Raw genomic sequence first — 12,861 nt, forward strand, 5'->3', positions numbered from 1 at the left:
TAATTTAAGTTTAATAATAAAACAATTTATTTTTGGTTTAATATTATAAATTTTATAAAAATAATAATTAAGTATTCTGTTAGAATTTAATGATTATACTAATTATATTTTAGATTTTTTATATTTAAAATATGATGTTTATCCCGTATTTAATTGTGTTTATCTACAGTTAGTTACACGAATTCATATATGAATGAAATCGGATAGGGATGAAATCGTTTAGGGATAAACGGGTTTAAGAGTTTTTAAGAGTTTTAGCCAAATATTTTATAAAATAGTATAGATATAGATAAGAATACAATTATTTCAAGTGTATGGCTAAAATCGGATAAGAACCCCATATTCAAAAATCAATACCACCAAGTTAGTGGGATCCACTTGACGGTGGGTTTGGATACACTATTTACGCCAACAACCCCATTTTAGTATATCATATTTTGCATGAAGGACCACTTCTTTATTTCTATATATTCAACTTTTTTTTTTTTTAAATATTTATGAATCTTGAATTTTAAGTAATATGTATTAATATACGATATTTTATGCATAAAAAATGATTTTTAAAAGTTTTTATCAAATGCTTTATAATATAGTATAGATTCAAGTTCTTTTTAGATATTTATTAATTTTTTTTTTTTTCTAAACCCATGTTATAATTTTATATTTTAAGTATTTTTTTAAAGTTGTATTCTTATTCTAATTAAAATAACTCCTCAACTTGAAGTTCCGCCTGTAGAAACAGGGGTCGTAAGCTCGTAGTAGCTGCTGAATTTTCTACTGGTACATAAACAGTTGTGTGAACCGATTACTAAAACATTTTAAATAAATTTTGAAAAATAATTTATTAAACAAGAATATGTTGTGGGAAAAAAAAGGAGGAAGCTGATCAGAAGTGGCATGTAATTGATTGTGATCGTTGGATTAATGCTAAGGCGACCACCTGTTTTGTAAATAGAGCGAAGTCATCGCATTTGAACCTCCGTGATCATAAGGAGATTTTTATTCCTGCTTGTATTTGAACTTGGGATATCCTGGTACTTTTGATCTTTAGAGTCAAGCTTAAACCAATCAGGCACCACTCTTGTGGTTCAATAAGCTAGTTTATGTTCATCAAAAGATGTGCCCAACAAATAAACTACTTAATTTTTTTTCCAAACAATGTCTAAACTGATTTAGTTGATGTTTGCTCGAGTTTTTCTGATTAATTACTCATCGTATAACTATTAGCAGCATACTTTTTAGGCCGTTTGCAGGTCTCTATCATATATAAGAATCTTGCGATGTCCAAAAAATCATGGTATATCTTTATATTTTTATCCATTACTTCACTAAAAGACACTAAATACGTAAGAAAAATCAAATACCACATTACAAAATTGTGTATTGACCCATGCATGCCATAAGCTTTAACGTTATCGTGTCATACATGAACCTTGAGTCACGGCGTGCCATGACGGCTGTTGTGTTAAGCTTTTTAGATCATTGATTTCTATTTACTTTCATTTTTAGATTTTTATTATTAAAGGGTTTTTTTTATTGAGGAATGTGAAACATCAATCAGTTTATGTGATAAATAATCTTTTTAATACAAGGCCACATTTTTCGAGATTAATGTTTCATATTGCTTTTCAATTAGAATAAATCGACTTGATGTTCATAAATAGTTCCTATAGGGTGTGTTTGGTGTCTAGACAAGACATGATAGGACAGAACAATTGTTCAACATTTGGTAAGATATAACTGAACAGAATAGAACAAGTAAAATGGTCAATTTAGCCTTAATGAGTTGTTCATTTTAATTATTTTATGTAATTTATTAAATTATAATAAATATTTTTTATATCAGAATATATCATTAGAAAGTTTTCATCAAAACAATTAAAATGACACCAAATAAAAAGTTTATGTAGTTTCCAACTACTCTTTTCTACATTATTTTTTATTAATGATATATCTATATATATATATTTATACTATTTTATAAAATAAATTTAGCAAAAGTCTTAAAGTCTTAAAATAYTAAATAACCAATATACCCTTTATACACTTTTTCATCCCCTCCTCTCACATGCACTCACCCCCTCATATACACTCACCATCTCACAACCGATTTTTTTAAAATTATAATTTTAAATTTATACTTTATACCCCTATAATTAGTTAATTAATTTAATTTACATCCTTTACTTTTAAATGTTTCATTTTAAACATTTATCGAATTAATATACATAATCGTATATCAATTAAAACATGTTTAAAAAAATACATTTTTATTTTAACAAGTTACACCATTATAATCGTCTCTTTAATACTTCGAAATGAGTCCAATATTGAATAGTTTTTGACTTAATTATATTATTATATATACTGTGAAAAAATATTTTTAATATTTACGATTTATACTTTTATAGTTATTTATATATATATATATATATATTGTATATTTTGGGATTAGGCTGTCCAAATTGCACTATATAATATGTTCTTGGGTTTTTTTGAAATATATATATATATATATATATACATATGTATTAATTCAACCTTAATCTGAGTTTTTGGACAAGAAAGAGAGTAAACAATTGAAATTTCATTCTAAAACTCATCTTTTTTGGTCTTTTCATGGCTTATGATATGTTAAATTTGTAGTTTTCTTTATTGGTTTTGAATGTTTATCTTAAAACTCAAGTTTCTTGGTTCTTTGCTCTTGGTGTAAATCGAACATATTTGTGGAGTCGTTTAAATATATTGGATTTTAAACTATCATACAATTTTTTTCATCGATAATCTGTAATTGGAACCATAACTCTTATTTATTCAAATTGTATTAATATGTAAAGACCAAATGTAACCTATATCATCGTTAAATTTTATCTTATAAAACCAATGAAACTTCAAAATTGTTAAACTTCATGGATCCCGCCGCATTGCGCGGGGTACACAACTAGTAATAAATTACATAAATTAATAAAAATATAGAAGCCGTGTAAAAATAATATTTTGAGAATAGTAAAATGAAAGTTTATAAACATAAAATACAATAAATAAAATTTAAAGAATGAATAAAATGTAAAAAAAAAAAAACTATTTGATGTTTTATAAGAGAATTAAGTTTTATTTTGAGATTATATCGACAAAATATAAGTTTGTTTCACTCTGTTCCATGGGGTAGGGGTGGAACATGCATGTTCCACTTTATTTCACTTTGTTCTTGTCTGTTCCACATAAAAATAATGCCAAACATGGAACAAAGATCTCTGTCTTGTTCTGTCTTGTATTGTCTAGTGTACCAAACGCACCATATGGAACATGAGAGTCCAATTAATCTGCTTCACTTTACTATCAGTCTATCTTTTTGAAATATTTTGGTACTCAAATCATTTTTTTATCAAAACGGAAATAGTCTTTTAGCATTCTTACCATGTTTTTTATTAAAACAATAAAATTTACATTTCTTTTTTCAGTTACAGGTCATAAAAACTATAGACCACCAATTAATGCATAAGTTGATCTTTAAAATGCAAGAACAACAAATACTTTGGATTAAAAACATTATTTCAAAATCTTTGACCAAAATGGAACATTTTAATTTCGAATTATAAATCATCTGATTTATGATTTAAAATCACAACAAAATATAAAATTAGCATCAAAAGAAACAGAGAATAAAACAAAATTTGAAACAATATTGTCGTTTCAGGTTGTCAGCTTCATAATCAAAATTATTTGCACCACATCATATTGGGTACGTTGCTAGTTAATTATAAGAAAAGGAAAAAAAAATTGGAATTTTTTTATTGGTTAGTTTAAGGGACCGTTTACCCAAATGTTTATCCAGTAAGCGTTTATCGATAAAAATCAACACTATCATTTATTTTGATGCGTAAGATTTTAGTACATCAAAACATATAGAATGCAACAATTTACTCGTTAAGCGCTTATCTGGGTAAGAATCGCCTACCTCACTTACCGGGTAAGACTCTTCATCCTTCTCGTCACTCTTACCCGGTAAGATTCTTGGTCCTCATGTTCATCCGATGAGAAAATTTATCCGATAAGTACTTACCAAGTACGTGTTTAGTAAACGGCCTCTTACCCAGATAAGCGTTTGATAAACAACCCCTAAAACGGTGTACATTCTACACTCTATATCTTATCTTTATATGGGATTTATTACAAATATAATGTAGTCTTACAAAAGAATGAAATGGCCAACACTTGATCTTTGAAATTGTAAATTGTATTTATTGTATATTTTTTTATATTTTAATTAAAATCTGTGTTGTTGAAATAAATGTAACTCGGTGACTCACTGAAATATGATGTTACTGGGTGTGGAGTAAATCCAGAGTAATCTTTCTCCACCTTTGCTTTGCATAACTTCATAATGCGATTCATTAGACTGTCTGTTTTTTGAGCAAAAGGTTGAGCTGCAACTTCCTCCAATGGCATCCACTGCACAAGAATATCTTATCACATCAGCATCATATACTAGTAAAGGGTCGTTTACCCAAACGCTTGACCGATAAGGTCCACATATAAGAAACAGATAAACAAGTCATAACGCTGAACTGACGCCGTTTATCAAACGCTTAGGTAAGCGTGTACAGGTAAGCGCTTACCGAGTGGCACTTACCTTACCCAGTGAGCATGGCAAGGACCAAGAATCGTACCCGATAAGTGAGGGAGAAGAGTCTTACCTGGTAAGAGCTTGCCGGGTAAAAAATGCTTACCAACAATCTATTTTGATGACCGAGAATGTTACCCGATAAGGTAAGTAAATGTGTGAATTCTGCTGGTAGTCGCTAAGGGTTTGGTAAAGGGACCTTTTAAGTGCCTTGATAGTTTGATGTTTGATTGAAGCTATCCCTTTTTGTTTCACCTTTTACCTTAGAAGCAACTATCATGTTCCTAACTATGGCATTTCTTGTAACATGAATTGCACAAGAATGAAAAGGAGGAAGCAAGGTTGATAGATTGGAAAGAAGATAACTCACAGCCCTATAGGGTGCGTTTGGTAGGACCAAACGAGACAGGATTGGATGGATGAGTGTAAGGTAGGCAGGTGAAAGAATTATACAAGGTTTTATAGTTCTAATTTGACATGGGTAGTTTAGTAATTTACCAATCTTGTCTCGATCTCCCTGATTTTTGTTCCACCTATTTTGGTGGGTCTAAAAAGATGCATTTTTGTCCCAGTCAAAATGTAGCACCAAACATGGGACAAGTTTTTGTTCCGTCATATCCCGTGTACCAAACACACCCTATGTTCATCCGAGCTTCACAGAGTGTTTAGGCCTAAGGTTGAACTATTTCCATACTCCCTCCTTTTGCGTGCTATTGGCCAAACGAACGAGAGGAACGACAGATCTGATATATAAACAAGAGTTGGGAAAATTTCATTCATTTGTATTCTTTTCTTTACGACACTGCATCTGTTAATGATCTCAGGAAAAGAGTTAAACTACTGTGTACAATTAACACAAGCCAGTACCTGGGCTGCCTCAATTTCTAGTTCTTGAATCTGGATGTCAAACGATAGTGGGCGCATCATGCACACAAAGAATAAATCTGATTTCCCAAAGAATGCCTTGTGCGATTGCCTGTCATTTGGATCAACTTGTATGTATAAAAATATAGCATATATAACAACAGCTACAGCCTTTAAAATAGATTCAGTAATTTCATTCAGGAGATGAGGCTCAAAAAGTGATTATGTATACCTGAATGCTAGTACTTCGACGAATTCTGTATCGATCTGAAACAGGTTAAATCATCAGAACATTATGTAACAGTTGAAATGTCACAGATATTTGGCATGATATCAATATGCAGACATGGGCTTAACACTTACTCCCGTCTCTTCTACGACTTCTCTGATCACCCCTGCAGAGATATCCTCACCCTGTAGATTGAACTCTATAAGTGTCTTGGAAAAAGGTATGTTGGCAAAGTAATGAACAACCTCCAAAAGCCATACCACTTCAACAATTCCGGTAGGAATCTTCCAGATACCAGTTCCTCGTAATATCCCACTCTTCTCCTGGACAACAAGCATCTATAAACAAAAAAAGGGCAAATGTGGTCTCAGAACAGAAAACCATCTAGTCACCTGAAATAAACATCTAAATACACATTTTGGGATGCATGAGGATTCTAGAGTTGCATGCTAGTTATAAAAAGGGTATGCTCGAATGGTTCGGCTCGGCTCGAAAAATTGAATTGAGTTTTCGAACGAGCCGGAGTCGAACATTAGTGTTATAAAGCTCGGCTCGTTAAGTCAAACGAGTTTTATTTTGTGTTCGAGGTCGACTCGAGCTCGAGAATTATTAAAATCGAGCTCGAGGAGCTCGTTAAAAACTCGAACCATTTACCTATTGTGGAGATAGTGTTTGGAAAGATATGCATTACTAGTATTACAAGAGAGTTCAGTGGATTTCTTTTGGTTTATTCATGACTTCATAACCGACCTACTTGTTTTGAGGCTCTGCCTCCTCTCAACTTCTTGTAACAGTAGTCTAAATACGAATTACTATTCAGGTATTAGGCAAAGAACTAGCCTTGTTCAACAAAACTAAATTAACAAGTTTTGGATGAATAAAATCATCTCACTAGAACTGGAGTTGAATGAAAAATGACCGTTTGATAAGTTTCCATATGATGATCATATGCAACTTCAGTACTCCTAATCTACAAAAAGAAAGGAAAAAAAAAACTTATGCCCAAGAATAATTACATTATTATTTATCTTATAAGTTATAATAATGCTTTCCTATTTTTTTTATGATATATCCCCTTCCTTGAACTTCCTCCCTTTACCGTCGGTGATACCAGGCAGGGCAAATAGGTAAAGTACTAAAATAGTTCTTAGAAAACTTCCACTCTATTCAATGACATCTGGATAAGTTGGTGACACTACTTTTCTTCTCCATTACTTGCATCATAGTAATATGACTAGACAGAGATGGGCCTAATTTTTTTTCAAGTAGTGGCACCATTTGATTATAAGAAACAAAGATATGGATATTTAAAAAAAATGATGTATTGGTTAGTTCTTTGTTTTTCATATGTGAGGTCATGTGTTCATGTCTTTTACACACAAACGGGATTCGAACCTGGCTCTGGGGTGGAAGAAAAGTCATGCAAACCAATTCTATTAATGGAAACTTATGTAACCATTGTAGTTTCAAAATATAATACAGTTGCACAAAACAAAATGATACGATAGCACATTTCATGACCCTATAATTTTTTTACACTACAACGGAGAAATGAAGCGGTAGCCCGTGCCACCGTATCTATTAAAGTGGGTCCGCCCATGTAACTATATATGTTGGTATCTCATATCAATGTGACTGAATATTTTGTCTGTTTTGAGAACATCACTGCTCCCTACTGGTTAAATTCGAATGCTTTGCTAGCTCAAACTACTGTTTTGTTCAGTTTCAGAAAATCATAACACCGTTTACATGTTCCGAAGTTAGTAAAATTTGGCAAATTAAAGAACCATTGATGGATAGCTTCACTAAACTATGCATGTCAGGAGATGACAGATCATGTAGCATTAAACAATAATATACCTATAGTTTCAGGTCTAATGATCAATATAAAGCAACATAGCAAAGCGAACAAAAGTATAAAACCAACAATAGAGATATGGGGAACTAGACCATAAAATAAATTAATGGACAAAACACCATGATAGTTTGCTGGAAAAATGGACGCTGAAATATACCTCTTGTTTATCATTCAAGACAATAGCACCAACACCTACTCTGTGAGAAGCATTTAAAGGGAGTGTACTTGTTGTTTTAGGAATCCAATTAACGAGCATTAGGTAATCAGGTTCAGCATGGTGATACCAAAAACCCTCCTGCCGATAACACAAAGTAATTCAGGAAGTGAAAATAATTTAACATCATGAAAATGCTAGATATAACAATTTAATCACCACACTAAGATCATCTATAGCCTAACATAGTACATTATCAGTTTCTGCACATAACATTATCCAAAATTTGCAAGAATCCCCAGCCAAACATATTTATAGTAGTACAAGTATGAGTTACCTTCACTGTAGTTTCGACAAGATTTGCAAGATGGATTGGCAGTTTGATCCAAACACCCTTCTTGCCCTGTCAAAACCATTCCAAAATTAGTATGATACAAAGAAACTCAATAGCATACTATAAAAGGAACTTTCATGTATCATATATGAAACATTTAAGTGGCTAACACCATTAAGCATAAACATATAAAAAATTAAGTAATTGTTATGGAGACTTGTATATTAGCAACAGATTTATAGTTTTGGTGTAGCGAGGTCCATTCCTTGTAATATGGCATGACATAGGCGGCTAGTAAAAACACCTAACAAAGTGTTATGAAAAGAAATAGTATCTGCTATACCCCAAGTTAAATAGTCAATAATGGTAATTTGGTCAAAAGGTCTGGATTGATAGGCTGTGGTAGAAAAGTACAAGTAATTTGTGCTTTGGTACAAGTGGGCAATGCATGGGTTATGGGTAATAAGTCTGTGGTATTAAGTATAAACAAGGGGTGTGGAAGTGAGGGGGATTCATTCTGTTTTGTGTTTTCAGTATAGGAGAGCGCCTTGGGAGAGTATTGTCCTCTCGAAAGCCAGAAACCAAACTGTAACCATTTGATTTCCCATTAATCATTTGATTTCATTTGCAATTCCATCCTATTTCTTTCAGTGTATATCAGTATCATCTGAAGCAATGACTTAACAATAAATTGCTAGGAACCGTCCCCAGCTGTGGACATACATTAGTAGTTTTGCTAGTTGTAGCCTCCAAAACACAAATATGGACCTAAGCATTCTTGTTCAATAACTCAAAACACTTGTCGATTTACTATTCAGAAATATGCGGATCACTAAGTTCATACTGACTGCATTCATTTCTACTAACAGAGTTTCGTATCCTTTGGAGTTGCATTTTGTTATGTCCGTTTTAAACACATGAAGAGTCCCCTAAGAAGTTTATGCAGCTCAATCTGAATCAGGTTGAAAAAAATAAGAACCCAGCAAAGTTTCTATTCACTAGGAGTTCAATAAGCAAAATAACATGTATACGACAAGGAAAAGATAAAAACATTCCACATAAAACAGGGAATGGATTAGAACCTGCAATGTCCACTGTGACATTGAAGTTTTAAGGAGTGTGAGAAAGACATCAGATTCCATATGCTCCTTCAGCTCTACCACCACACCTCCATATTCATCACAGATTGCAGGAAGTAGTTGGACCCTTTCATCGCAATTTCCGATTGTCACTTGCTCCATGATACCACAATTGATGCAAAATTGCCGGTTCAATCCAAGAGCTAGTGAACAACACGGTGGCCATATAATCTACCAAATCTTAGCATATACAAGGACAAATAACTCGATGTAATGCTTCTTCCACTCTCCATCTCAACTTAAAATTGTAATGTTTCAATATCAAGAGCAAACGAACAACAAAACAACTCGATATATAACGATAGGGCATCGAAAGAGGTATGAACTAAAGTACTAGACCAACTATTCAATCAAAAGTCGTAATCAGATACCTTGAAAAACTGGAACAGATGCAACGAATATCTACCTGTACGATGATAACAAGAAGGAGAGAAGCCTTCTAAATCGCGATGGAACAGTGGAGAGTTAGGGTTACGAAGCTGACATCAGTAGCTATTCACCAAACTCGATAACCGTTACTGCGACCAAAAACTCTATCCTGCGCCTGGTCCACTGGATCACCGCCACCCAATTTGTAAACCAGATCCGCCCGACTAAGGGGGTGTTTGGGATTGCTTATTTAAAACAACTTATGCTTTTTTGTAAAAGTGCTTGTTAACTTATGTGGTATCAAACTGGAGTTTTGTAAAAAGTGTTTGGATTAGCTTATAATGGTACCAAAAAGCAATAAGTTGATAAGTTGGTTTTTAGTGTTTGGCAAATTTGGCTTATAGATGTAAAATTACCAAAAAGCAATAAGTTGATTTTGATAAGTCAGGAGGGATTGACTTATCAAAAATGACTTATTACCGGTTTGGTACCGGAATAAGCACTTTTTTTTTTTTTACCCAAACACTCCAAAATGACTTATCTCCGGTACCGAACTGAAATAAGTTAATAAGTCATTTTGAAAAGCTTACCCAAACACCCCCTAAATCTACGGTCCAAGTTTAACGTCGTTTGCTCACGTGACACCCGACCAACCGCATTGCATTACATTTGTACTGTTAATGCATGCGTGATAACGTATTTATCTAGAAGATCCCCAGAGCAGCTATTTTTTTTTTTTAATCTTTTTTCCTCTTGTTAATTTTTTAAAATAATGTAATCTTTTTTATAAATAATATTTATTTATAAATTAATGGGCTGTCTGCCAAACGCTTATCCAGGTAAATGTTTATCAAGTAACATTATCCTATAGAATGAATATGATAAGTATCAAGAATCTTACCCGGTAAAAACAAAGACAAATTCCGAAAGTCTTATCCGGTAAGTGAAACCGATAACTCTTACCATGGTTAGTGTTTACTGGGTAAATTATTGCATTCGATACTATTTTTGTGGATTAAAATCTTACAGGGTAAGTAAGTCATAATGTTGAATTTTGCCGATAAACATTTATCCAAATAAGCGTTTGGTAAACGGTCCCTAACATGGTTGTGAGAGAGTGAATTTTTTTTATTGTTTAGGGTAAATTAGACTGAATGTCCTTACGGTTCGCTTAAAAATTTGGATATGATCGTCTAAACGTACCATTTACATTTGTGGTCCGTAATTTTTTCATTTTTATATCACCCACAGTCTCTCGAATTAATACAGTTAAATAGTCTGTTAAGGTTGAGACAATATAACTTTTACATGAGGGCAATTTAGTCATTTTAACTCTTTTTTTCTTTTTTAAAAAGTAACTTAACATTAAATATTATATATAATAAAATAAACTAATATTAGATCTCAAACAAAGTCCCCCACTCTTATTCCGTTGGTGAAAGCCCACTAAATCCCGATCCGTTTGCACCCATCTTCGTTTGCCGCTGTCCAACGTCACCTCTGCCTCCTTCTTTGGCGCTGGCGTTGCACGCCTACTATCTTCACACATCTGGGTTTGGTATCAATGACGACTAGATGCGGCCATCAATTTGTTATGAGCAAACAACATGGATCTTCAGTGTAATTATAGTCTACTGTTTTTTTATTAACTATATGTATTTATTTTGCGATATTAGTAGAGCTTAACACTTATAAAATATTAGAATTTATTATGAACTATATTTCATGTAAATATACTAGTGACTGAAGGTATGAAAATGAACTTAAGAGAATTGAATGTACATACATACATGTAAACGTATTTACTTGTAATATTGAGTTTTAAGTAATATACATCAATAAGTAGTACTTCATATGTAAAATATGATTTTTAAGAGTTTTTTTTTTGCCAAGTACTTTATAATATAGTATAGATAATATAGATGATGACAGATAATACATCTTCAACTGAGTGTATAAAATAAAATAATTGAATTTTTTTCTGCATCAATTTTTTGTAAATTGTCATTTTCCAACAATCGAGCATACAAATTTTGTATGTGACTTCTTATATAAAATTGTAATTGAGCATGTTTTTATGTATTACATATTTATCATGGTTAATTCTTGATATTCATATAAAATGTTTTTCCGAAGCTGATTTTATATACACTAGAAGGGTACTTGTGCAATGCAGCGAGATACATCTTCATTTTAATGTTTTATTTTATTTTTTTGTCTATGTTGATATAATACGGTTTATGTGGTTTTAAGAAAGATAATGTTTTTACTTTTGAATAAAAATAAATTTGAAGATATCATAAAAATTTGAAACAATACATCGATATTAATATCAAATTAACAAATTTAAAAGTCCTCGGTTTTTTGCACAATTTCTTTAATTCAATTTTTATTATAATTTAATTTAAGTTTAATAGCGAAATAGTTTATTTTTAGCTTAACAATATAATTTTTATAAAAATAATTATTATGTTAGAATTTAATAATTATCTTAATTATATTTTAGATTTTTAATATTTAAAATGAGATGTTTATCATATATTTGATTATTTTTATCTGCAATTAGTTTTACAAATTCAAAAATTGAGCTTTAATAAGTCGTACTTACGCACAATTTACTTGCAATATTAAATCTTAAGTAATATACATCAATAAACAGTACTTCATGCACATAAAATAATTTTTAAAAGTTTTTGTCAAATGTTTTATAATATAGTATAAATTTACTACCAAACATGACTTTAACTAGACAATGTCACTTACATTTTTAAAAATAGTTCAGTTTTAGTTGCCTTTTTACTCATCAAACAAGATAAAAAGAACTAAAAGAAAAACATATCAAAAGGGTCAAATGATTCGGAAGTTGTCTAAAATGTATGTAAATGTTGCAATTTCTTACACGATCTCTCGTTCCTTCGTCGGTGTCATTTTATGAATCAAGATACGTGTGTTTATTATTGTTCGATAATGTCTTCTTAATACAAAAAGGGTATGTAGCTAGCCCGAGCATGATAGAAGCGAGTTTGAGAGGTTGAGGGCGCGAAAGTGTTGACGGCTAGCAATTTAGGTCATCGGAGTCCTACGATAGAGAGAGGGTTAAATACTGTTCCTTCTATGTTTTTGCTTACTTTTACACAATCGAAAGGTTTTACAAAAACAACCAATGTACTGTTTAAAACAAATGATAAGCAGTCATACATCCAACTAAGGGATCCCCATAGGCATGACAATGGGGCAGGAATGGGGCGAGTTTTCTAATCCTCGGCCCCGGTTTCTATGAACGGCCCCCG

At 32.0% G+C, this 12,861-nt stretch overlaps 1 protein-coding gene across 2 annotated transcripts; it reads right to left on the reverse strand.

The window, feature by feature from the left end:
• Positions 1 to 4,150: 4,150 nt before the first annotated feature.
• On the reverse strand, positions 4,151 to 9,756 carry LOC112514582 (nudix hydrolase 2-like). 2 transcript variants are annotated; one of them, XM_025121135.1, is made up of 9 exons: positions 9,609 to 9,756; positions 9,146 to 9,345; positions 8,067 to 8,132; positions 7,733 to 7,870; positions 5,978 to 6,040; positions 5,852 to 5,902; positions 5,721 to 5,755; positions 5,492 to 5,600; positions 4,151 to 4,452 (listed from the first exon to the last, which is right to left on the reverse strand). In XM_025121135.1, exons 2-9 carry the CDS (start codon positions 9,302 to 9,304, stop codon positions 4,264 to 4,266), a joined length of 810 nt encoding a protein of 269 aa, XP_024976903.1. In that variant the 5' UTR covers positions 9,305 to 9,345; positions 9,609 to 9,756; the 3' UTR covers positions 4,151 to 4,263. The 2 variants fall into 2 exon arrangements, with proteins under 2 accessions (XP_024976903.1, XP_024976902.1); XM_025121134.1 differs by having other exon boundaries at positions 5,978 to 6,055.
• Positions 9,757 to 12,861: the final 3,105 nt, after the last annotated feature.

Source organism: Cynara cardunculus (genome assembly GCF_001531365.2).
Source record: "Cynara cardunculus var. scolymus isolate 2C chromosome LG 6, CcrdV1, whole genome shotgun sequence".
In the NCBI taxonomy this organism is placed as follows: Eukaryota; Viridiplantae; Streptophyta; class Magnoliopsida; order Asterales; family Asteraceae; genus Cynara; species Cynara cardunculus.